The sequence below is a fragment of the Rhinolophus sinicus genome, chromosome 14 (genome assembly GCF_057876585.1).
Source record: "Rhinolophus sinicus isolate RSI-liver-muscle chromosome 14, RSI-T2T, whole genome shotgun sequence".
NCBI lineage: Eukaryota > Metazoa > Chordata > Mammalia > Chiroptera > Rhinolophidae > Rhinolophus > Rhinolophus sinicus.
In genome coordinates, this window is record NC_142514.1 from 803,137 (window position 1) to 828,482 (window position 25,346).

Consider the following 25,346-nt stretch of genomic DNA (forward strand, 5'->3'; position numbering starts at 1 on the left):
GGCTAGGGGCTGGGCTGGGAATGAGCCCACCCTGCGGGGGCCTCACCCTCTCTGCGCTCGGGGTCGCAGGCAGGGATCACGGTCAGGGACTCCACGGGCACGTCCAAGGGGTCTCCGCCCTCCACAAACATCATGTGCTCGCAGGCCGCGCCCTTCAGCAGGATCTGCTGGGAGACTTTCTGGGGCAGGGAGCACAGCAGCCTCGTCCCAAGAGCTGGGGCTCCGGGAGCGGCAGGGCTGGGGTGCTGGTCTCTTCACCTGTCGACTTCCCACCCGGTGTGGAGCCCCAGGATGGGGCCCGGGCCTCCCGACTGGGGCAGCGCAGGGAAGGGCGGGAGGAGGGGGCGAGGCTGGTTTCGCGCAGCCGCACCTTTTCGAAGAGCACGACCTGCAGCCGGTCGGAGAAGTACAGACTCTCGTGGTCTGGGCTGAAGGTCACGGTGAAGTCCTGTGCCCCACCGGGGCCCATGACGCCTTTCACGGGGACCACGCTGAACACGCTCTGGCCGCTGTGGTTCTGCGTGCCTGCGGGCAGGGGCGTGATGGTCCCTGCGCTCCGGCCCGCCCACCGCGGCCCAGCGCTCCTCCCACCCCGCACCCCAGGCGGTCCCTGCGCCCCGCCTACCATGCCCCCACACCTGCCCTCCCTCCGCAGCCGGGGCCCTGAGACACGCCCCCATCACGGTCCCCACCTTCGCCCACCCGCTCACCCACAACTTCCGTCCTCTGGGCGGGCGAGGCGAGGAACTGCGGCAACTGCTGCTGGTTCTCCCTCCTGCTGCTGGAGACGCTGTCCAGCTGCACGGAGAACTTGATGGGCAGAGAGGAGTTGTTTTGCAGCTGTAGGGACCGGGCGCCTGTCAGCGGACCGCTCATCGGGCCCGGAGGGCTGTCCCCACGGGCCTGTACCGTCCTCGAGTCCCGCACGCCCTCTTCCAGGCTGGCGTGCCCTGCGCCCTGTGCCCTGCGTGAGCTGCCCTGCCTCAAGGGGGTTAGCTGGTGGTGGCCTCTGACCCCCTAGAGCAATCTCCCGGGCCAGGCCAGCCTTTAGCTGAGCCAACATCCTCACCCAGTTTCTTCCCTGCTCTCCACCCCTTTCTCCTGAGAGCACCCCCTCCTCAGTAACACCTCCAGCAAGCCTTGCTCTGGGCTCTGCTGCCAGGACTCAAGCCAGGCTGGATCCTGCAGGAGGCTGGATCCCAAGGCTCGGGTGCCCCTCAGATGCAGGAGGAGCACTGGGAGCCAGGCCTGCCCTTCTGCACGGGAGTGGGAGCCCACAGGGCAGTGTGACCTGGCATGGAAGTCAGCAAAGTACCCCCCTTCACCAAGCAGGGCCTGCGCTGAACTCCTCATCACATATAGGACAGCTGTGCAAAGGCCCTGAGGCAGGAGGATGAAGGGCCCTGAGGAGGCCCCAGCAGCCCAGGGGTGGAGGGAGCGGCCTTCTGAGCCTTCCCCCTGCTGGAGAGGGCAGTGGAGGTGGCAGCTGCTGGAGCTCCCACTGGCTTCCTGACCAAGGCAGGCCTGACCCCTCCCAGAGTGGAACACCCTTGCAGAAGGCCAGGGCAGGCACCAGGGCCCCTGCAATGTGCTTCACCTTGAAGCTGGAGGAGACAGACTCTCCGACAATCACATAACCCATGTTGAGGACGTGCCCTTCGATGGAGCACGTGATCATGGATGCCACCCCAGTGCCAACGAGGGTCAGGGAGAGTGTGCCTCTCTTGGTCATGATGTCCAGTGCTTCTTGGGCCTGTGGAGACCATGTCCCTCAGCATGGAGCAGACACTGCTGGGTGCCACCTAGTGTCCTCACCTCGTGCTCCCAGGGCCCGGCAGTGAGCTGCAGGCCTGAGCACAGAGCAGGCACACGGTGGGCACATGGTGGGCGGGGCCTGCAGCGTGGAGAATGCACTATGGAGGCCCAGGCTGCAGCATGGCGTGGGTGGGCCTGGGACTCACCATGACACTCTCACGGGGGCAGAAGGCCAGTGCCAGGACGTGGGTCTCTCCCGCAGGCAGCTTGCTGATAGGGTTCAGCAGGACAAAGGGGCCGTTGGGGTTCAGCAAGGAGAATTCCACCTGAGGGTTCAGGTCAAGGGGAGGTGGCGAGGGTGGGCCCACAGCCCCTCCTCAGGCCCCCCTCCGCTGCAAGCCACCTGGCCTGCATGTGGACAAGGATACAGCCAGATCCTCGTGGGAAATGTTCTGGATGGAGACCTTCTTTATGGCACGGTGTCCTGTAATGGGATGAGGCGTCAGGCTGGGGCGTGGAGGCCTGGGTCCCTGTGGATGGGGGTGTGTGAGGGGCGGCTGGGCCCAATCGGGTCTCACCTACAGCGACGTCACCGAAGTTGGAGATGGTCTTGCCTTTGTCGGATGTCACGATGATGGACGGTGCCACAGCTGGGCACCACAGCTCCAGGTACAGGGTGTTGTGGGGACTGGGTGGGCAGGGCTTGCTGATGGCACTGTGCCCCTGCCTCCTCCCCCAGCCTAACCTCCAGCCCTGGCCCCTTCCCACTGAAGCCACTGTGCCCCCACCCCCGGCCCCAGATCTGGGTTGGTAACAGAACAGGGACTGCGGCGTTTTGGCTGACCACGCCCCATCCTGGTCAGAGCACCACACCTGAAGCTCAGGGGTTCCATCCCCTTCTGGTCTTGGATGTCGCCACTGGCAACAACACACGGGACCACAAACTTGTCAAATTTCCCCTCGTAAGATCTGGCCAGAGTGGCCTGGGCAACCTGGTACTCGTCGGCACTGGAATGAAGCCAGCAGTGCACTCACCCCTGTGCTCCCACACTGCCCCCTAGCAGCCCGGCCTCACCCCCACTGACGGGTCCACAAGGCCACACCTGCTCCCCAGGGTCCTGAGCCAGAGGGGTAAGGGGCGGCAGCCTGGGGGCCACGTGGGACCCAGCTGTAGCTGTCCCACCCTTTCAAAGCTTCCTGTGGGGGCCCCCACCCCCCAGGTCCTGGTCAGGCTCCTAATCAGAGAGCCATGCTCCTGGAGCCCCAGGCAAGGGTGGGCTGGCAGAGACTCAAGCCCACCACAGCTCTCTCGGGCTCATTTTGCACCCAGGTAGGCAGGGCTTGCTGAGCTGGGAATGTGGGAATCAGGGTGGCAGCACCTTCCCCACCGGCCCCAGAGGAATGGGGTGGCCATATGCCCAGGAAGGGATCTCCTGGGGGCCCTCGAGGCAGCCCCTGAAGCCAGCTGTATCTGAAGCCGCCCCAGTCCTGGACTGTCAGCCCCACAGCTCAAAGCAGCTCTGCTCCAGGCAGTCTGTGGGGGAAAGTGTCTGTGGGGGCCAGGGCGAGGTCCCATCACAGGGTCCTGGAGGGAAACAACAGGGCCCACCTGGACTTGAGGTCCTGACTCTGCAGCTCCAGGCTGTGGGAGGTGGGGGCCTGGAAGAGTTGGTCTCGGTTCTGCAGCCTCAGGACGGAGAGGGACTGGCCCTTCGGGTCCTTCCTTTGGGTGGCCATGTCCTTGCGGAACTGTGAGGTGGAGAGGCCAGCTGTCGGGCTGCCCCAGGCTCTGCTTGGCCAGGCAGGCACCCGGCTGCCCAGTACAGGCTCCTCTGGGGCCCGGCACAGGCTAGGGCAGAGTGCCTGGTGTAGGAACCCTGGGGGCATGGGTTTGCAGTGGACAGGGACCGAAACCCCAAATTGCTCCCCCAGGAAGACTGGCAGCAGGAGCAAGATCAACAAAGATGAGTGGGTGTCCGGAGGGAGACCCAGGGTCCCAGGGCAGAGCCCCCCCAGGGCCCATGCACCAACTGCAATGTCTGCCTTTGGCTACAGGGAGACTGAGGCACAGAGAGAGCAAAGAGTGGGCCAGAGCCTGAGCCCTTGCCCCGGTGCCCTTCCTCCATACCTCATGCCATCCGCCCACTCCACCCCACCCCTGCAGGGTGAGGGCAAGTGCTTCTTCCTCCTGGGAGTGTTTGAGCAAGTGTGTTCAAGACAAAAAACCCAGACTACTGGAGAAGTGCGCAGACCACTGGAGAAGTCCCTGGGCCACCCGGGCCCTGACTGGCCAGCTCTGTGTGGTCCCTGCAGACTCCCTCTCCAGCAGGAGCCCACCTGTGCCCACCTGAGGCAGCCTCTGCAGGGCTGTGGGCAGCCTGACACTCCTCAGGGTTTTACCCCTAGACCGGATGCATCCCACCTCTCAAACTCACGCTCTCAGGCTGGTTCATGGCTGTCTCCCATGCTTGTAAGCTGCGCTAAGATCCACTGGCTCCTTTGCTGGTTTTCTGCTCCTCCCACCTGCTAATCAGTGAGAGGGGCCAGCCCACCCTCCCGAGATCACCTTCTGGGGATCCACTCTGCCTACTTATGCTTTCAAGGGAGGAAGAAGGGGCTTTGCCAGGAAAGAGTTTTAATCTCTTAAAACAATAGAGTCTACTGGCACCCCAGGCAGGGTACCTGGGCCTGAGGCCCTCCAGGGCGGCAAGGCAGAGTTTGTTCCCCAGCCCTCCTGCAAGAGCCTTCCAGCAGGAAGCTGGCAGCTCCCACCCTATGCCCCGCAGGCCCTAACTCTCAGCGCCCCCACCTACCGATTTGCTCTCCATGTCTTTCATCAGGGTCTGGAAGGCTTGCTGGCGGATCTGCTCGCTGGGCAGTGCCGGCCGGAAGGCCACCTGGACCAGGCACCTCTGTGGGGACAGGTCTGGAGGGCAGAGCCCTTCTCAGCACCCCACTACCCCCACTGCTCCTGGATCCCCCAGAGGTCATGCTGACACTCCTGGTGTGAGCCCCCACTCCTTAGGAATTTCAGTTTAGTGTGCCCCTTCCAGGAGGGCCTCCCTGACAACCACACCCCCTATTTTGGAAGTTGGGGTGGGCTGCAGTGCATGATTACCAAGCCCTCTCTTCCCATGCGGGGTGGGGAGTCCTGTGATGGAGGCCCTGGATGGGCCAGGACCCAGCACACAGCCCACGAGGCACAAGCAAGAGAGGAAACTTTGTTTTCAGCCACTGAGATTTGGGGGTGAGTTCCTGTACCCTAATCTGTCCCCGTGAGCAGCACAGCATCTTTCCAAAGCACCTCCATATTCCAGCCCATCCCACGGGGAAGTCCTGGGTCTCACAGTGCCCAGTACAGCAAAGGGGCTCAAAACACATCAGGTGGGGCAGGTGGTGTATGTGCGGTTGGGGGGGGAGGTGGGAGTGGTAGAGAAAATGAAAGAGGGATGGTGGAGAGGAAGGGGAACAGGGGAGAGATGGGGGAAGAAGAGAGAGTGAGCGAGAGGAGGGGAGTGGAAGTGAGGGAGGGGAACAGAGAAGTGCAACTGTAATGATCCCCTTGGGAGACCATTACTTAAGCAGTATTTGCTAAATTTAGTGAAATGTTTTAAATAACATGCTTCCTGAAACCCTGGAGGGTGGGGTTGGTCATTCCCAGCCCCTGCCTGTGCCCCTTCTCACTTAGTCCTCTCCCAGGCCTCAAACTGGCTGTCACCCCTGACTTTTGAAGGGAAGGAATTAAGCTCAGAGAGCTTGTGATGGCCTGGGGGACTGGCTGAGACGTCTGTCTCCAGGCCCCAGCTCTTTCTGTTTTATCGGGAAAAACAGAGTAGGGGGGAAACCCTGGATCAATCCAATGGACAGACCCCTGCGCTCCTGGTGACGGGGCTCTGTGCCCACCTGCTGCACACGCACCAGCAGGCTAAAATGCCCAGTCCTGCTCACCAGGCCCAGAGGCCTTCTTAGCCTGCCCGAGTCTCAGGATGGGCAGCGTTGACCCCACATCTGGTGTGGTCAAGGCCAGAGCCAGGCTGTGGTGTCCACACCCACCTTTCCCGGCAACACAGTCCCCACCGAGGGCGAGATGGTGATGGGTGAGTCTGGGGGCAGCAGGAACTGGAAAGACGTGGGCCCCACGGGGCAGGTGTCCTCGGAGCCGATGCGGGGCACAGAGTGGGTCAGTGAGTTCATGCTCAGGTGAGAGTTGATGACGTACAGGGAGGCCAAGGATGTGTCGTACAAGGAAGTGGCTGCAAACTTGATCTGGTAGTGGGACAGCTCCAGGGGTGGGTGGACACCCACAGCCCGGCACGTCAGCTTGAAGCACCTGGAAGTGACCAGTGCGGGCAGGTTCAGCCTGGGTCCCTGTGCAGCCTGGGAGGTGGCCTCTGGCTGGAGACGGCAGCCTCCCTCCACCCGCACACAGGGGTGCCCAGGACTGTGGGCCCAGATCTTGCTCTCTACCCTGTTAATGAATTGTGATGAATTTTGAAACTACTGTGTATCTCTGCGCATGTTTTAAGAGGGTAGTTAAAAATCTAATCACAAGTCCGAACAGTTGCTAAGAGGGTAATTTCTGTCTTATTGTGTTACGTATTTATTGACATTTAAAAATAAAACTGATAAAATTGGTCTCCAAATGTTAGCACAGGGATCAATGTACCACAGTAAGCTAATCCCTGCTGCCACCCACTGAAAAGAACAGAAGCGGGGTGTTTTCACCGTGGAACATTTACATTCCATATTTTCTCTGAACTACTATTTTCACCGCACTCTCCCCATCAAATTCTATCCTGATTGTTATATTTTAATGCTTTTTTTTAATTTAAAATTTTATGAGTTCATTTGAGCCAAAACTAACAATCTCAGGGAAGCAAGATCTCAAAAATGTGCCTTATTTCAATGTTTTAAAGGATGATGTTGATTGCTCTACCATACTAGTCTGTAACAAAAACATCTGTTGCATGCGGGAATTGAACCAGCAACCTTGTTGTTAAGGGCTCACACTCTAACCAACTGAGCCATACAGTTGCCCCTCCGGAAACTCAGTGGCAGCTTGTTGTCCTTCAATCTAGTTATGGAGGGCGCAGCTCACTGGCCCATGTGGGAATCGAACTGGCAACCCTGTTGTTCAGAGCTCGCACTCAGCAACTGAGCCATCCATCTGCCCCTCAATGCGTATTTTTATGTCCTGTGAGGACAGGCTCTAAATGTTTTTAAAAAATTTCTTCTGGGGCCGGCCCGGTGGCTCAGGTGGTTAGAGCTCCATGCTCCTAACTCCGAAGGCTGCTGGTTCGATTCCCACATGGGCCAGTGGCTCTCAACCACAAGGTTGCCAGTTCAACTCCTCGAGTCCCGCAAGGGATGGTGGGCAGCGCCCCCTGCAACTAAGATTGAACACAGCAACTTGAGCTGAGCTGCCGCTGAGCTCCCGGATGGCTCAGTGGGTTGGAGCGCATCCTCTCAACCACAAGGTTGCCAGTTCAATTCCCACAAGGGATGGTGGGCTGTGCCCCCTGCAACTAGCAATGGCAACTGAACCTGGGAGCTGAGCTGCGCCCTCCACAACTAAGATTGAAAGGACAACAACTTGACTTGGAAAAAAGTCCTGGAAGTACACACTGTTTCCCAATAAAGTCCTGTTCCCCTTCCCCAATAAAATCTTAAAAAAAAAAAAAAAATTCCTTCTGGGTTAGAGGTACCACTGAGGTTATTATTTTTCTCAGCTAATTGTAAAGGCTGAGATGAAAAGCAGTAATCTCTACATATAAAAAGACATCATTCTTAGGAAAGTAGACCAAGTTGTTTTTTCCCACTTTCGCTGAGTGATGTGACTTGTGGTCTAGCGGCCAGCGCTTCATTCCGCGGACCCAGGAACAGGAGTGAGGGAGGTTTGCTCCCCAACGTTGCTCACACATCTTCCAACATCATTTTGGATAGTCCACCTCTGGCAACTCACTTAGGTCCTCTATCACTCTGTTCCCAGGAGACAGCTGCAGCCCCTGCCCTCTGAAGCCCCTCGCCTGTCAGGAGTCGAATCTCTGAGGCCCAACTGAGACTTGCCTGAGCCTTGCCGGATGCTGTCATCCCTGTGACTAGGAGGCAGCGGGTTTAATGCAGGATCTTGAGAAAGGGCTGAGCCAACTGTTCACTGTCATCCCAGCACACATGAACACCACCACGTTTGCTGACAAAATGCTTTTATGTCAGCATGTGCTTTAAAATGTTTCTCTCCAAAAATCACTGAGGTAAAGTCTTCTTCGCTGAGTGTGTGATACTATTCCCCACCTAAGTTCAGAGGCAAAGCGTGCCTGACCGCACTGCCATCAGCACACCTCCTGTCCACGTAGGTGGCTGATGGCTGATGACTGTGGGCTCTGAGGCCTCAAGGATCCAGGCAGAGCTCGGATATGTGCCTGGCTGGCTGTCCTCGTTCCCACAGGCAGGCCCTGAGCCCCAATCTGAACGTTTCTGAATTCCCAGTGCCCATCGCCCCTCAGCTTGTTGATGGCAGTGAGGTTTGTCTTCTCTTTCTGTTGTTTGGAAGATTTTTGTAAGACCGGCATTATTTTTTCTTTAACTGTCTAGAAGAATTCATCAGTGAAGCCATCTGCATTTTTCACTGTGGGAAGCTTTTAAACTTTGGATTTGATTTCCTACTCAGAGTTTCTATTTTTCTTTTGTGTGAGGTTTGGTTAAGTTGTGTTTTTTGAGGAATTTGTCCATTTCTTCCAAATGGTCACATTCACTGGTGTGAAGTTGTTCATAACAAACAGTCCCTTATTATCTTTCTGATATTTGTAGGCTCTGTAGTGATGGCCCCTTTCACTCTTGAGGTTGGTAATTTGTGATTTCTCTCTATTTTACCTTGATTGGTCTTACTAGGAGTAATGAATTTACTAATTTCCCCCCCCCAAAAAAAAGACTTTTATTAATAGTTTTGTTGTTTTTCTCTGTTGTATTTGATTTCTCTTTCACTGACTTCCACTCATTATTATGTCTACTTTCTTTGGGTTTAATTTGCTCTTTTCCTAATTCTTGGAAAGGAAGGCTAGATTATACTGGTTTTCAAGCTGTCTTCTTTAAATGCATGCGGAGGTAGAAATTTCCTGCTAAGCACTGCTTCTGATGATTCACAAGGCCTCAAACTCAACGTGTCCAAGTTGAACCCTTAGATGTGCTAACATGGATCAATTACAAAAATATAAAGTTGGGGGGAAAACGTAAAAGCCAAACGCAGATCAATATGTGGAGTAAGATACCATCAATGAGGGGTAGCCCCAGGTTCCCACATCCTGGAAACCCCTCAGTCCAGGCACCCTGGCGGGGCCTAACACCGGCACAGCCTCAGGTTAAAAGCAAAGGAGGCGGAGCAGAGACGCTGGCGGGGCTGAACATTGGGCACGGACTTCTGTTAGGAGCAGAGGAGCCGGAGACCATGTCTCCCTGCAGTTCATACACACACCAGGGAGAGGGCGCTCTAGAGCCAAGCCAGCAAGCGAGAAAAGGGCTGAAAACTGGCCCCCTTCCAAAGGTTCAGGAGAAGAAACCGAACGGAGAGATGAGCAGCAGAAAAAGACTAAGATCAAACAAATCACAAGTAACGTTATTAGATAAAAGAGAAAAAGGAGCAGAAAAAAATTCATGCCAACAATACAAGCCTGCAGAGAGACGTGCCGGGGACGGATGGGAGCGGTAACGTGGACACTCACAGTGCGTTTGGAAGACTTGAGAAAACGAGAAACAGCACAGGTCAGAACCACGGGGCTCAGAGGTGAGGCGTCAGAGCTCAGGAAAGAGTCCTAACAATCATTTAGAAACGAAGGCTCAACTCTAAGGAACGCAGTGACGAAGGAAGAAGCAGAGAATTCTTTAAGAGAAAGACAAGATGCAAGATGAAACACTGAAGGAATAAAGGAGTGAAGAAAAGGTGACAAATGGGGAAGAAGCAAAGACCCATATTTATAACAGGAGGCCCCAAAGGAGAAAACCGAAGCAACTATTAAGGACTAAAATTCATGGAAATATTCCTGAAATTAGAAAGATTTGAAAAACACTGCGTACCTGGGTGGATGGGTCCAGAACAACCAACACTAAAATGTGTTCTGATAAAATCATTGGATTTTTAAATAAGAAGAAATCAATCCCTTAGGTACCCAGGCAAAAAGAAACTCGGGTTTCCTTCAGACTTTGACAGACACGTTTTATTCCACAAGGCAGTGGATAGTTAATATGTTTGTGTTTAAGATACTCAACTGAACCGATTTTCAAGTCTTAATGGCTACAGGCAAACTGTCACCAATATGTGAGAAATGAGGGGCATTGGTCTCTGTCACAGCCCCAAAAGAAGAGTCTTTTCAACAATGACATCAGTAAAATTGGAAGAAAAGTAACCCGGACTTCCTGCCACATCTCACTTTTTTTTTTTTTTTTTTTTTTAAGGAGGGCGCAGCTCACAGTGGCCCATGCAGGGATCGAACCAGCAACCTTGGTGTTATTAGCACCACACTGTAACCAACTGGGCTAACCAGCCACCCCCACATCTCACATTTTATGCAAAAGCTGATCAAAAGAAATCGTGAACCACATGTAAAATGTAAATACATAAAACTTTTAGAAGAAAATCTGTGCGACTTTGGGTTAGGAGAAAATTATTGGATATGACACCAAACTCATGATCTATATGGAAAAAGTTAATAAACAGGACTTTATCAAAATTAAAAACTTTCGCTTTATGAAAGACATTGGTAAGAGAATGAAAAGACAAGCCACAGACTGGGGCCAATTCTTTGTAAGCCTGACAAAGGATTTGTATCAGGATATAGATACTATATTTAGAATATAGATACTAAGTCCTGGGGATGATGACAGTTCACTGTGCTGCACGTTGGAAAGTAGCTCAGAGAATAGACCTTAAAAGTTCTCATCACCAGAAAAGAAATCTGTAACTACAAATGTGGTGATGTTAAGAGACTTATTGTGGGATCATTTCGCAATATATGCAAATATCGAAGCATTGTGGTATACACCTGAAACTGATACAATGTGGCATATCAATTATACCTCAAGCAAAAAGCTCTCCAAACTCAGTAAAAAACTCTAACTTAAAAAATGGGCAAAAGATCTAACCACACCTTTCACCAAAGAAGATACCCAGGTGCAGATAAGTACATAAGAGGTGCTCAACCTTGGTCACTAGAGAATGCAAATTAAGTCACAATGAGATGCCGTTCACACCTATTATAATGCCTCTCCACCCCCTTCCCCCCAAAAAATCTGACAGCAGCAAATCCTGGTGAGAAGTGAAAATGGTACAGCCACTTTGGGACTCTGTTTGACACTGAAATTAAACAGTTACCCTAGGACCTGGCGACCCCATTCCTAAACATGTAGCCCAGGGCAGTGAGCGCCCGGGCTCACACAGAACCTGCTTTGTGGGTCACTGACCAGCCTGGAGCCCGCCCACATGTCCAGCAGGGGAGTGGGTGCCCATCACGTGATGGGAGGGGCTGCGTGGTGCAGGCGGCTGTGTGCCCTGCGTGGGAGGCAGCGGGCAGGTCGGCTGTCTTGGAGGAGGGATGTGCTCTGACATGGAGGCAGGGGACCAGCCAGGAGGTGCCCCGCTGTCCAGATGAGGGTGTGGAGAGCTTCAGGTGCATTTTCAAGGTGGAGCCGACAGGACTGCAGGACTGACGGACAGTGGGCAGCGTGGATGTGAGGTGAGGGAAGGGAAGCAGGACAAGGCTGAGGTGAGCAACAGGAAGGCCTGGGCTGCAGGGGGAGCAGGTGTGGGAGCAGGTGGGGAATGGGGATGTGTCCAGATCGCAGACATCTCCTGGACCTCCAGGGGAGCTGCCAGGTAGCCGCATGCGCAGCCAGGCCCGGAGCGTGAGGCTCCCCGCTGTGGTGTGTGTGCAGTGGGGCCCTTCTGGGCTGCAGAGTCCACCTGGCTACGCGCTCACTGTGGGCTGTGATTACTGCCGCCTCATGGCTTGACTTTCCTGTAACCCTCCACGGAGCCCGTGCGGGGCACCGGGATAAGAACCCCTCTTCTCCAGAGGATGAGAGAGATGTGAACAAGCCACCGAACACCTGGCACCTGGGGCCACCAGAACCCAGCAGGAGGGGAGGGCAGTGCCGGGGGCAGGGCAAGGCAGGTGGGCAGGGTCTGGTCCCTTCCGTTTGCTCCGGAGGTTAAGTCTGCACTCTTTCCCCAAAATCTCACCACCCATGAACTCAGTCCTGCTCCCTGCCCAGCAGTCCCAGGTCACGTGCCCTGCTGGTGGGGGCCTGGTCTGCGGGATGAGGGGCTAGCCCGACCCCACCAAAGGTGGCCCAGGGTCCCAGCCAGGATCAAACAGCATCTCAGGTTGGGGTGCGCGCGTGCGTGTGTGGTGACAGGACGAGAGAGGAAGGGGCGAGCGGGGCAAGCAGCACAGCTCGACAGGAGGTGACCTGACGCACAGGGACGCTCCAGGACACTCCTCCCTTAGGACACTCCTCCTGGGAGGCACTGACCCCAGGTCGCGGAGGCAGGAGCCAGCACCTAATTCCCGACCACGCCTCCGTGTCCTGCTTCCCTTCTCCCTCCCCACCATCTTCTCAGTCCTGTCTCTCGGGGGCAGAATGGCGGCTCAGGGAGGTTCCGAGAGTGGCCCAGTCACAGCGCATTCAAGCAACGGTGCTCATGCCGAGGTCCTTCTGAGTGCAGAGGGTGCTCTGCACCCCACACGCACACACACACACACACACTTTCACATGTGCATACTCACGTGCACACATCCACACATGCTCACACACACACTTTCACATGTGCACACTCACGTGCACACGTCCACACGCTCACACACACCTACACCCATACCCACGTGTGCATGCTCACATAAATGTACACGCATGCCCACACGCACGCACGCACACGTCCACACACAGGCTCCCACGCACATGTCCACACATGCACACCCCACACACATATGTCCACACATGCATACTCATACACACTCACACATTGTCACACGTGCACACTCACAGCCCTCACTTGTACTGCTCACACACATACTCTCATCCATGTGTACTCACACACACATGCTCACACATGCACACCCACTTACACACACACACGCACACACAGCTTGAGCTAACCCAGTGTGCAAGGCCCCAGGTCCCAGGAGTCTGCTCCCCAGTCTGAGGTTCCTGCAGCCAGCAGTGGTGCCCAGCCCCGCAGTCAGGCTGGGGACCAGGGCGGAAGATGCAGGAGGCGCGGCCCCCCTGAGCGGCCCGCCACAGCCCCGCAAGCCTCACCGGTTGATCTCTGACTTGCAAGTGAGCGTGAAGCTGTACACCTTGGCCTTGGTGGGCTGAAAGATCACGTCGAGTTCCAGAGTGTCCAGTGGCAGGATCGTCCCAAACCCATCGTTGGGCTGAATGTCCACAAACTACAGGAGGGAAACCGCGGTGCCAAGTGAAAACATTGATCTGCTGGGGAAGGTCACGGGGGACTGTGGACACACGTGTGGCAGGGTGTGTGAGCGAGTGCGACTGTGCCAGTCTGCATGTATGAGTGTGTGTGCACGTGCCCATAGGCGTGTGTGTCAGTGTGTGGTCATATGTCAGCCCACATCTGTGTATGTGAGCATGTCTGCATGTGTGTGAGTGTGTCTGCATGTATGTGTGTATATATTTGTGAGTGTGTGCACACGAGCACATGTCTACATGTGAACATGTCTGTATGCATGTGAGTGCATGTGTGTAAGTTTATGTGTATGTTTATGTATCTGTTTGTGTATGAATGTTGCCTGCATGTGAGCACGTGTCTGTCTATGTGTATGTGAACACGTGTCTGTGTGTTGAGTGCATGCCTGTATGCATGTGAGCGCATGTGTGTGTATGTGTGTCTGCATGTATGTTGGATGGCAGGGCCTGTGGTGGGGCAGCCCAGGGAGGGGGGAGGGGTAGCCAAGCTGGGGTTTGGTCTTCGCTGTCCCCAAGGGCCAGGCAGGCAAGAGTACTGGAGGGAAGGGAGGGGAGGGGAGTCTGGAGCCGGGCGTGTGTGGTGGAGGAGAGGGATGAAGGGACAGGGAGAGGCAGGGCAAGCGCAAGGCAGTGTGGGGCCAGTGGGGTGAGGAGGAGGACGAGCGGAGAGCCAGATGAGGCTGAGGTGCCTGGAGCCGGGCGTGGGCCACCTGAACCCCAGGGGGGCAGATGCCCTGGCCCATTCTCAGAGCTTCCCAACCCACCCCCATGTCCCCGCACCCCTCACTGCCACGCAAGGCACCTTTGGGAGCCCGACGAACCCAAACTCCTGGGGCAGGAGGGAGCGGTTGCAGAGGCTGACTCGGGTTCTAATGGCCTCGTAGGTGGTGCAGTAGCCGAAGTCCACCTCCGAGGGGCTGAGCTCCAGGTCCGAGGTGGTGATGATGGCGTGGACGGTGAACCCCACCGGTCTGATCTGAAGTGCAAAGGGCAAGTGCGTTTCTGGTCATGTGTTTGCATCACTTTTGACAAATATTCCCAAAGAAGAAAGGCACAGCCTTGCTGTGGTCCATGGTGCACCCTTTCATGGACACAAGTGTCCCTTTAACAACTCTACTTTCCTCTTGTCCCCGGACCTGGGAGGACGTGAAAGCAGCCGTCACAAAGCAGTGCCAAACGAGAGTGTGAGTGCATGTGTGTGTACACGTGTGTGCACTGAGGTCTGCGAGTGTGAAGGTAGACCATGTGAGCACGTGTGTGTCTGTGAACGTGTGGCACACGGGGCTCGGATGATGGGACAGCACTCAGAGCCGCTCTCTCCACAAACCCCCTCCCCTGGCCTACACTGTGCCGGGGCTGCTGGGGTACGGAGCCCGGCTCCCAAAGCGGCCCTGTTCCCCATGAGCACCAGCACCTCTAAGAAGTGCCCCACACAGACCTGATCAGCCACCCAGATTGTCATCGGGGCCTCCAGGACTCTGCTTTCCTTATCAAAATACTTCCTTGCGTCTTCCGGGAGGGAGTGTCTGGAAGAGACAGGGTGCACCTGAATGCACTTCTCTTGTTCAAATTTTGCAAAATGACAGTGACACTGACCTGAGCTGTGCTTCAGATCACGTGAGAGCTTCAAAACACATGAAACCCACAGAATGTAAGATGATGAGATATGCCTGGCACCAGCCCCTGTGCTCACCTGCTGCAGCCCCCTCCCCTGTGCTCACCTGCAGCCCCCCTCCCCTGTGCTCACCTGCAGCCCCCCCCCATGGTCACCTGCAGCCACCCCCACCCCACCCCACCCCACTGTGCTCACCGAGGCAGGAACTTGAGCTGCGCGGAGTAGGACGACAGGGCCTGGATGTAGCCCATCTTGGGCAGCAGCTCCATGTGGGCCCTGAGCTCCTTGCACACCTCCAGCTTCAGGCGCAGGGCTGCTTTCGACCTGCAGCTCAAGGGACACAAAGGGACCCAAGACGGACACCGTGGTGTTTCATCCTCTGAGGAATGTTAGTTCTCACCACCCAGCCATCCAGGGTGCTTGGTGCACACCCAAGGCAAGCCACGCCACGCCTTGAACGCAGGAGCCAGGGTCCCCCAGCCCTGCTTTTAGAGGCTGGCTTTCCTGCACTGAAGTCTGACAAGGCTTCTTACAATTGGGCTTGGCCCTCATTGGTTCTCAGGAACCTGAGTGTTTTCTGGGAAGACCCCTACCAGGCAGGTGCTGGGTACAGGGGCCTGGAAGGCTGGGGGGTGGGGCCCTTGCCCGCCTTGGCTTCTGTCCTCCTCCCACCCAATTACAGGCTTGGGTTAGACTGGGTGCCACTCACCAACGCGCAGCACAAGCTCTGCAGGACACCAGGAAGGCCCCTAGACAGCCTGGCCTTGGTCAGTGACTGCAGCTCCCCTAAATTCTGTCCCTACTTCCAAACCAGGACCAGCCAGAAGAGCCAAGGGTGCCCACAACCAATCACGGGGAAAGCCTGCTTCTAGTCAATGTGTCCAGCTCCCAGGCCACGCCCCCACCAGACCACGCCCCCACCAGACCACGCCCCCACCAGGGCTCTCCTGGACCCCCTTCTCCCAGTGAGGCTCTCCCCCTCCCCTGCTCGCCCTGAGTCGCCACCAGATCAGGCAAGGAGGCCGACCCTTCATCACAGCCCAGTTTTCCCACCCCACAAGTGGAGTGAGCTCTAAGGTACAGGAAGAAAGGCAGAGGGCTGCCCCAGCTTGGCGAGGGAGCCGCTTCCTGGTCTGCCTGGGAACTGTGGGCCATGGTCCAGAGCCTTCCAGAACTTTCTGCCTCCTCCTCAGAAAGCTGTGGGTGATCCTGCCAGCCCCATGGCTGCTGGGGCCTTTGTCAGCCATGGCCCTGAGTCCACAGCGATACAGGACAGAAGCTGGACACGGCGGGGCCCCTGCTTACCGTGAGTGGATGACGATGGAGTCCTGGTACAGCCGGTCGTACATGCATATCTTCAGGTCCACGCTGGGCCTCGGCACCCAGACCGGCACGTCAACAGCAACACCAACGGCTCGGAAATACAACTACATTTGAACGTGTGAATTCAACAACACAACCGTGTTTCCGTCAGCAAAGTACTGTTAGCACAGAACCCAGCAGGCACGCTTTTATAGCTCTTCCAAGCATGGGAGGTTGATAACTAAACAGGCCGTGCTCTGGGCTCCTGGCACTTTTCATAGTGTCCCATGGAAAAACTCCCTTTTATTATCAAAATTTTCAAACAAAGGAAGCTACAACCATAATCACTGTCATGTGCCCCTCACGCAGCTTCACAATTACCAACATTTATAGCTGTTTAAGAAAACCCGTTCATTACAGAATAATGCATCACCCAGAGAGGACACGTCATGGAACTTGCACGGCTAATACAAACGGAAGCTCAGAAGTCTCGATGGGACTGGGAAGAGAGAGCGGGGTGCGTCTCTCCCCTCCACCGTGGACCCTAGCCGTGCCTCTCCCAGTCCAACCGAGGCCGGGGCCCTGGGAGTTTGGGGCTCCTTGGTGTCCTGTAGGGGAAGCTGTGCACAGCAGCCCCTCAGACTGGGGGTGACCACCCTTTCTAGCCCGACAGCCCACAGGACTGGGTGGGGGGCACGGAAGCGGGGACTGCTCCCCTTTCTACAACCTGTAGGACTTGTGACATTAGGGACATGCGAGCCACCAGATCTTAGGCCACAGTGTTGCCAAAACGTACAACCCATTTCCGGGGGCCAGAGACAGGAAATTGGGCAGAAGAAACATAAAACGCCCAGGGAAGAGGAGTTGCCGGGAGAGTCGGGACGGTCCACGTCACTTAGAGGCCGTGCCGGGCTGGTAAACGGTTAACGAGGGCTGGGGCTGCTGCCGGGAGAGGGCCTGGGAGGTCCAGGAGCAGCCCCTCACTTCTGTCAGGTGGTGACGGGAAAGCACCTGAGCCAGCGGCCAGGCAAGCAGGTCAACAGGTGGCACAGGACATGCCAAGCTGAAGAAAGAGCCGAGACTTGGAGGACACAGGGGAAATACCAGTGGGTCCATGAAACAGACGGGCGCAGTCAGCAGCGGAAGCCCCATGTAAGGAGGAGTCCAGCCAAGACGAGAAAGAACGGAGGACCTGGGCGTGGCATGGTGACAGGGACAGGAAGGGCCAGCCTGCACTGGGGCAGCAGCCTCAGACCCTGGAGGGGAGGAGTCTACAGGTGGACAGAAGCTGGAACCTGTCACCAGGGGCCCCTCTCAAGAAGACAGGCAGGCAGGACTCAATCCAGACCCCCACCCCACCCCACGAGACTGACAGTGTGCACCCTGCTTCCAGTTGGGGGGCTCAGAGGAGAAAGGAGAGTGACCAGGGTGTTTCCTGTCCCTGTTCACCCCAGCAGGACCACCGTGGGCTAGACTGGCACTTCCTGTGACCCAAGGTCACAGCCCCTGGCGGGGCACCCTCTCCAAGCACAATGGTCACCAAGTTCTGGTTCTTGTTCCTTCCTGTCACCACTGCGGGGTCCTGTGGGGCAGTGTGGGGTCCTGTGGGGTCCTGTGGGCAGTGTGGGGTCCTGTGCGGTGATGTGGGGTCCTATGGGGTCCTGGGGGTGCTGTGGAAATTTTGGAGCAGTGTGGTGTATTGTGGGCTGTTGCATCGTTTCTTTACGGGACACACGCAGAGCAGAGGTTCTGGGTGGGGAGAAGAAGGGAGAGGAGAGGTGCTGAGCACAAATGCACGACAGCCATGGTCAGACCTGGATGGAGACAGCCACCTGCCTGGAGCCGTGGGTGTCAGCTAAGAATTCCCACGGTGGTGGGGCCAGGTGGTAGCTGGAGGAGATTCTAGTAGTTCTAATGATAGTGGAAGGAAACCCAGGCATTGAGGGCCAAGAAAGCAGGTAAATAAAAGGGGCTCCAAGTTGCATTTTGTTTTGGTCATACGACAATACTGGGGGAGCCTCACCAGGGACACAGGCCATTGTGGAGGGTTCTCCTCCTTCCAATAAGAAATAGAAAGTCATGTGGGATTTGAGGGCTGGGAAAGGGGAGGAAACCGTTCTTGGAAAGACTTTCCAAATGAAGGCATAGAACAGAATAAATAGCAACTTGATCAAACCAATGAAAACAAGAAAACTGAAAAAGAGGGAACAATATCAAAAAATAAATAGTGAACATAGACTGAGATGGAAGGAGTGAAACTATGCTGGTTATTATGCTGTGTGTACACACTACATTCTCCCACCAGAGGTGGAGAACGTGAGTCAGATTGACAGACAAAACCTGGCTCCTTGAAAGATGCAAGGTGGTAAGAAAAAAGGATGTCTATGGGGGGGGGGGGGGGACGGGACAAAGAGGCAATTGCCAGCCCGAGGAAAGAAGGCATGGCCTTGTTGTTATCCTCAGATCAGCTGGAATCTCGAGGTAATGTAAGCAGCAGGATAAAGAGGAAGTCTGGCTCTGGCGATAGGCACAGTTCATGATAAGAAAACAACTACAAACCCTCATGCACCAAACTACAAAGCAGCTGTAGAAAGTCCATCAGTTGGAAATGTAGGGAGAACAACTCAAAACTATAATCACAATGGAAGGTTGACATGGGGCAGGAACAGGGAGGGCACAGATAGTGTGAATAATCTAGTCACTAAACTTGTTTCCAGCTCGTGAGCTAATCCACCGTCTTCATAAGAATACATCACATTTATAAAATCAATCCTGCCTTGGGTCACAAAGAAAACTTTAACACAATAAAAAAAGAGTTTGCAGATCATAATCTCTGAGCATAACAAACTTATAAATAAATGATAAAAAAAATGAATAAAAATTTTAGCTACTTGGAAATTAAGAAAGATGTTTCTAGTGATTAAGAGCAATGGCTGTGTGTGTGTGTTGGCTACGGGTGCTAACCAGCTGCACCACCAACTAGCCATCCATGTGGGTGACCTGGGCAGCCGCCTCATGGTTGGGGGGGGGATGCAGAGCGGTGGCGACCCTGTGCCCAGAGAAGGGTCTGTGCCCCAGTGACCATGTGTGTAAAGTGGCTGTGGGACACTTACTGTAGGGCACTGCTGGTTCTTAAATATGACCTTGAACCTGGTCTGGATGGCTCCTGGGATGACCGGGGAGAAGATGATGGGCACCTTGATGGAGCTGAAGGGTCCAATCTTACCCTCTGTTATCTGCTCGGGAAACAGGGGCCGTAGAGCCAGTCAGGCTTCCTGTGTATGAAGGCACTTCCAACTGTCCCCACCATGGGATGTTTCACTGTGAGCCTCAGTGGCGGCAGGACCCACGTTCCTGGGATGTCCTCCTGGCCACACAGACACTGGTCCCAAGCCTGGCCCTGCCCTGTGAGGACTTACTGCCCAGGACCCAAGCCAAGGGGAAGAGGCCAAGGGGTGCCTGAACACCTCCCCAAATGCTCCCCCTCCCGTGTGTTCACTGCTTTCCTCAGTGACCCCCGGTCCTTGTGCGTGTACCTGCCCCCTGCCCACAACACGGGCCCGGGAGGCCCGGCACCCAGGAAACCGCCACTACTACTGCGGTCCTGGCAGACCCCAGCTTGGGACGGGGCTGGCCGGATGCAGGCCAGACTGCCAGCTGCACGGAGGCTTCAAGTCCAGTGGCCAGATAAGTCTGGTCCAGCTCTCGTCAAATGGAAGGGCCACCTGGGGGAGGTGGGTCAGCAGGTCAGAGGCTGCAGCTGGAGGAAGGTGGGCTGTGGGGCAGTGGGCCTCACTGACCTTTCCCAGTGAGATCTCCGTTGATTCCTCATTGGGGGGCATGGTCATGGTGGTGGCTGATTCTGGAAGAGAAGGGGCTTCAGATGTGAAGAATGGCCGGGCAGGGAGGGGACAGCTGTGCCCAGACCCACCTGTGATACAGTCACCCCCCACCCCGAGCCATCCTCCTGGAGCCATGGGGCCCACTGGGGAGCTGTGGTGTCAGGGCGTGACCTGGCCCCTCCATCTCCCAGATTACCTGCTGCTATGTGTGTGGGCTGCCAGCCGTGGAAGCAAGAAGCTGGGTTGGGACAGGGGGCAGGATCTGCCCAAAGCCCCAGTGAGGGGAGGTCAGGAGGGGGAGCAGAGCTGGCCCCCTGGGGGGTGCAGTGGCCTGAAGGTCAGAATCTGAGTGCAGTGAGGATGGAGACAAATTGGACAGGGTGGCAGTCAGCCTTTTGGCATTTGCTTTGAAACAGGAGGAGACTGGAAAGTGGTGTCAAAAGTGGCTCTGTGTGAAGATGAGGAACCAGCAGAAAGCGTGTCTGATGAGAATGCCAGGTGGAGAAAGAAAGACGCCAGTGCAGAGAGGGGAGGTGGCAGGAGTGTGGCCTGGGGGGAGGGGCCGGGCCCAGGGCCTGGGAGGGGGGCAGCCGGCTCCCCACGATCTGGAGGGCAGACACTGTGGGGGTGGGATCTCCCTCCTGATGCCCCCCATTTTCTAGTGACCTAGTGGAGCTAAGTCCTAAAAACTTAAACAATATTATCTTTCAACAACTTATTTTACAATCAAATTTCATAGCCTAATCTTTCACAGATACTTAGTTTTGCCTGTGTGTGTGCTGCCGGCATGTTCCAATCATCACTTCCCCACTGGTGGGCTGTGGATTCCGACTCACCCCTTATGGTTCAGGGGAGCACCTCAAGAATCAGAAAAGCCCCTGAAAGCAGATGCTGTTTCCTCTTGTCTGGGAAGGTCTATCTGTTGACTTTGCACACAGACAGACAAAACTTGATAGGAGAAGCCAAAGTCATTCTCTGGCCTCTGCATACCTGCCGGGCCGAGCTTCCATGGACAGCCCCAGGTTCAGCACCCTGGGCACCCATGTGGCCATATTATTATCCCCCAGGGGTGTGCCCCACTTCTGGGGCTGAGGTTGGAAAGGCAGCAAGCCCCCAGTTCTGGGCTCCTGCAACTTGGTGGACTTGTCACCCTGCCCAGAGGCCACGACTGTCACCTGGGCAGGGGAGGAGCAGGAAACCTTGTCTGCTTCAGGAGTAACCACTGTGACAGTCTGGACCTGAGCCTGGGGCCAGTTGCTTCATCCTGCGTGAGTGGTGGCTGGGGTCCCTTGGTGTCCTAGGGAGGAGCTGCATTAATCCGTTTGCAGGGAACATGGTGAGCTTTCATAAATTCTAGAGTCAGGCCCGTTAACGATTAGGAAAATTTTCTTTAATTGCATGTCCAGTGTTATCTTCTCCAGGCATTGGTTCCATTCCGTCAGTCATAGAGTGGATACTCACTGACTTCCTGGATGTGAGTTCAGACATATTTCAACATTTTAGAAAATTCTCAGTGAGCATTTCAGTGCCTTTTCCTGACTCCAGTAGACAAGTTCAATCTCCTAATCCTAATGGTATAGTTTGTACCATTTCTTTCATGTTTCCATCTGTCTCTTTGTCTGCATTCAGAACATTTCCTTGGGTCTATCTTCTAGTTCACTGATTTTCTCTTCAGCAGTGTCTCCTCTACAGTTTAACCCATGGATTGGGGTTCCATTTTCAATGATCATATTCTTACTTCTGGAAGTTTTATTTGGTTGATTTTCAAATCTATTTGATCTTATTCCTTTGTGATGTTTTTCAAAGTAACAAGCAGGCTCCATCTACCCCTGTGTCCTGCATTCACACCAGACATTGGTGGGATTTACAAGACCTCGGGTGAGACGGATCCACCTCTAGCAAGGCTGCCAGTAAAAGTTGTAGAAGGGTGTGGCTCCCTGTTTTGAGGCTACTTCGAAGACCAGGGGCCGTCTAATCAGTGGAGAAGGAAAAGCAGCAGAGGGGTGAAAAGGTCTGAAAATGAGATCAGAAAAAAAGAAAAGAAAAGAAAAAGGCAGGACCAACACAAGTCACAAAATAAGGTGGTAGAAACAAATGCAAATATATTGAGAGTTACAATAAATGTAAATAGACTAAATACTCTGGAAAAAGTCAAAGATTGTCACACTAGATAAACGGACCCCAAATCTTTAAGACCTCTATACTATAAACTACAAAACATTGCTGAAAACAATTAAAAAGACCTAACTAAACGGGGAGATAGCTCATGTTTATGGATTGCAAGACTCAAAATTGTTAAGATGTCATTTCTCCCCAAATTGATCTGCAGACTCAATGCTGTACCAGTACTTTCTTTCTTTCTTTTTTTTTTTTGAGATATCAAGAAGCTATTTCTAAAATTCATATGGAAATGCAAAGTACCTAAAATATCCAAAGCAAATATCTAGGAAAATAAACAACTGGGGGACTAACACTATGTGGCTTGAAGACTTAATCTAAAGCCGTAATAATCCAACAGTGTGGTACCAGCATAGTACAGACGAATGGGTCAACCCATCAGGACAGGGAGGCCAGAAATGTTACCCACACTTACAATTCACTGCTACACAGAAAACAAACTGATTTTTGACAAAGATAACGAGTCAGTCTGATGGGAAAAGGAAAGTCTTTTCAACGCACTTTGCACAAGCAGCTGGATGTCCATGTGGGAAAAAGAGCCTGGATGCACCTGACACCACCCAGCGACCTTCGCGTGGGCTGGAGACCCAGACATAAAGCATGTCCATGTCTTTCTGACCTTGGGATGGGAAAAATGTGCTGCAAAGACACACGAGGCACAAACCTTAATGGGAATGAGGGGGAGATTTGCGAACATTACAATGAAAGCTTTGGTGTAAGAAGAGCCGACGAATGGCGTAAGGAGGCTGGGAGGCAGTCCTGGCTGCACCGCTGACCAAGTGCAAGTATCCAGCATCTGAGGCCCTCGTAGGAAAAAATACAAAAAACACAAGCAACTCTATAGAAAAGTAGGTGGCAAACTGTCGGGTATCTCACACAAGAGGAAACAAAACGGAAGCACCAGGTGTGGCCAGGGCTGCTGGGCAGCACCCTGTTGGACACTGCTGGTGGAGTGTGGACGGCACCACCACGTCAAAAAAGAACTTGACAGGAGCTAATAGAAGCAAAACTACACTGGCATGTGGAGTGCACACGTGGGGACGTGTGGTCCTGCAAAACCCCAGGGCAGCCAGCGTGACCCTGACTGGAGCCACCATCTGGGGGCCGACAGTAAGGAAGGCTCACCCTCAGCGTGGACCAGCCCCATCCAGCCCCGAGCTCCACGCTGAGCACTGAACTCACAGAAGGAGGCCCCTGAGTTCACGGTCACACAAAGCCTGGAACGGGGTAAACACTGCTGCCCATTGTGGCCCCAGGAACAAGGACGGGGCACTGGAGGGAGGCAAAGAAGCGGAGACGGCGCCACACAGAGTGCCGGTACAGCAGGGACCCACGTCCTTCCGGCCATGCTCCTGTCGCAGCCGCCCTCTGTCCACAGAGTTTGGGGCAGCCCGGGCAGCTGGTGCCTCCGTGACCCGTCAGCAGCCCTGGCATTCCTGCCCTTCCCTCTCCTCCCTCCATCCCATGGCTGCTGCACCCCAGGGTCAGGGCTCCCCAATGTCCCAACAAGGACCTTCCAGGGTAGCAGGAGGACAACCCTAAGGCCAGCCTGGAGGTCCAAAGCTGGGGAGTTCCTGTGTCTCCTGCCCCTTAAACACGGATGTGGATTGAATCCCACCTCTATCAGCGTCTATGTGAATATATGGCTATTTACCATTTACTGTCACTTAAAACCATATTCCTGGAAAAATGCTGCCTGTCCAGCCTACTGGCCCCACACGGACACATCAGAGCCTGGGGGAGATGGGCAGGTGCTGGGGGCTCCAGCAGGCCGCCCTGGGCTCTCGGACCCTGCCGCCCATCTCACCTGCGGGGTGCCCCTCGTCCTGCAACCTCTGGCTGGGCATGTCCACCAGGGAGGACCCGTTGCCGTCCAGCTGCTGCTCAGAGAAACTGGAGATGACTTTTTCGTAAAAACCTCTATCGTTGTATGTGAGGGTGCTGCTCTGAAAAGAGAACAGGCCGCCTTTGCTTGCGGTTTCAGTCCGCCTCTCCCACCCGACAGCCCAGACCTGATGGCTGGGATGGCTCCACACCGATGGTGTGGAGACCCCCATCCCGTCCTTCTCTGGGGAGACCCGTCCTTGTGCCTGGGGCCACAATGGGCAGCACCCATGGTTTTCAGGCCACTTGCCTCCAAGCTGGGACTTTCGAGGCCACCAGTGGGGGTCGGGTGGGGGTGGGTGGCCTGGGGCTCTCAGGCCTAGAGCTCTTGGCCACTGTTTTGTCACCACACGCTCGAGACGGGACAGTGTGCTGCTGCCACTGTGCCTGTGGCTTGGTGGCCCCATGTCCTCCTTAGAGACCAATGTCTCTATGTGGACTGACCAGGACGACCCGCTTCCCAGCCCCACAGGGGCCACCCCTTGGCATCATCACTCATGTCACTCTTGGGACTGTGTCCTGGGGCGGCCACACCCTTGCTCAGAAGCCGTGGTCAACACTCACAATTTTCCTGACCGACGGGGAGGTGTCCATGTCACGGGCCTCTGATGCCGGCAGAAACTTGAATGTGGTGCCCAAGCCCCCGACGTTGGTCAGTGTGATGACGCGGGATGCTGTCTCCCCCACCACGTAGCTGCCAAAGTCGATGAGCTCCTTGTCAAGGGACAGCTGCCAGCGGACCGTGAGTGAACAGGGTGACTGATGCGCCAGGTCCACAGCAAAGCCCCCTCCCCCCTGTCACCACAGCCCCGAGGGCACGCCCTGCCCTTCCGCTTGCTCGGGGGTGTGGCTGTATCTGGCTGCAGGCGAGAGCGGCAGGGCCTCTGCACACCCAGGGACACAACCCTCACCGTAGAAACCGCAGCCTGTGACCATGGAGAGCACCTGAATCCCATTTCTAAAACATGAAGCTAAAGAGAATGAGCTGTCGAGCCCTGAAAGGACGTGGAGGAGCCTTAGTGCCTGTCGCTGAGTGAGAGAAGCCAGTCTGAGAAGGCTACATGCTGTGTGGTTCCAACTGTGACACTCTGGAAACGGTACAACTAAGGCGGTAAAGGATCAGTGGTTGAATATTAATAAAAGGTCAACACAGCGAGAAGATATAACAATTATACACATTTACGCACCTAATGACAGACCATTAAAATACATGAAGCAAAACCAGACCGAGCTGAAGGGAGGAACAGACAGCTCTACAACACTCCTCTCACAAGACTGGACAGCACCCTAGACAG

At 55.1% G+C, this 25,346-nt stretch overlaps 1 protein-coding gene across 8 annotated transcripts in view; it reads right to left on the minus strand.

Moving 5' to 3' along the window:
* CFAP74 (cilia and flagella associated protein 74) overlaps window positions 1-25,346 on the minus strand; it is a 57,698-nt gene that overhangs the window by 1,255 nt on the left and 31,097 nt on the right. For 4 of the 8 annotated variants that reach the window (XR_016018514.1, XM_088790050.1, XM_074334263.2 and 1 more), the window contains exons 17-36: window positions 24,616-24,780; window positions 23,975-24,113; window positions 19,948-20,009; window positions 19,261-19,383; window positions 16,151-16,272; window positions 15,041-15,169; window positions 14,669-14,756; window positions 14,033-14,206; window positions 13,060-13,193; window positions 5,809-6,085; window positions 4,569-4,667; window positions 3,365-3,504; window positions 2,629-2,763; window positions 2,334-2,443; window positions 2,184-2,239; window positions 1,962-2,081; window positions 1,598-1,753; window positions 711-840; window positions 371-525; window positions 47-179 (exon numbers count right to left, since the gene is read on the minus strand). Coding sequence is in view for 7 of the 8 variants with exons in the window: in XM_088790050.1 (XP_088646176.1) it covers window positions 47-179; window positions 371-525; window positions 711-840; window positions 1,598-1,753; window positions 1,962-2,081; window positions 2,184-2,239; window positions 2,334-2,443; window positions 2,629-2,763; window positions 3,365-3,504; window positions 4,569-4,667; window positions 5,809-6,085; window positions 13,060-13,193; window positions 14,033-14,206; window positions 14,669-14,756; window positions 15,041-15,169; window positions 16,151-16,272; window positions 19,261-19,383; window positions 19,948-20,009; window positions 23,975-24,113; window positions 24,616-24,780 (2,647 nt within the window). In the remaining variant the exon portion in view is untranslated. The remainder of the gene's footprint in view (window positions 1-46; window positions 180-370; window positions 526-710; window positions 841-1,597; window positions 1,754-1,961; window positions 2,082-2,183; window positions 2,240-2,333; window positions 2,444-2,628; window positions 2,764-3,364; window positions 3,505-4,568; window positions 4,668-5,808; window positions 6,086-13,059; window positions 13,194-14,032; window positions 14,207-14,668; window positions 14,757-15,040; window positions 15,170-16,150; window positions 16,273-19,260; window positions 19,384-19,947; window positions 20,010-23,974; window positions 24,114-24,615; window positions 24,781-25,346) is intronic. The other 4 variants (XM_088790047.1, XM_088790048.1, XM_088790049.1 and 1 more) reach the window with 4 other exon arrangements.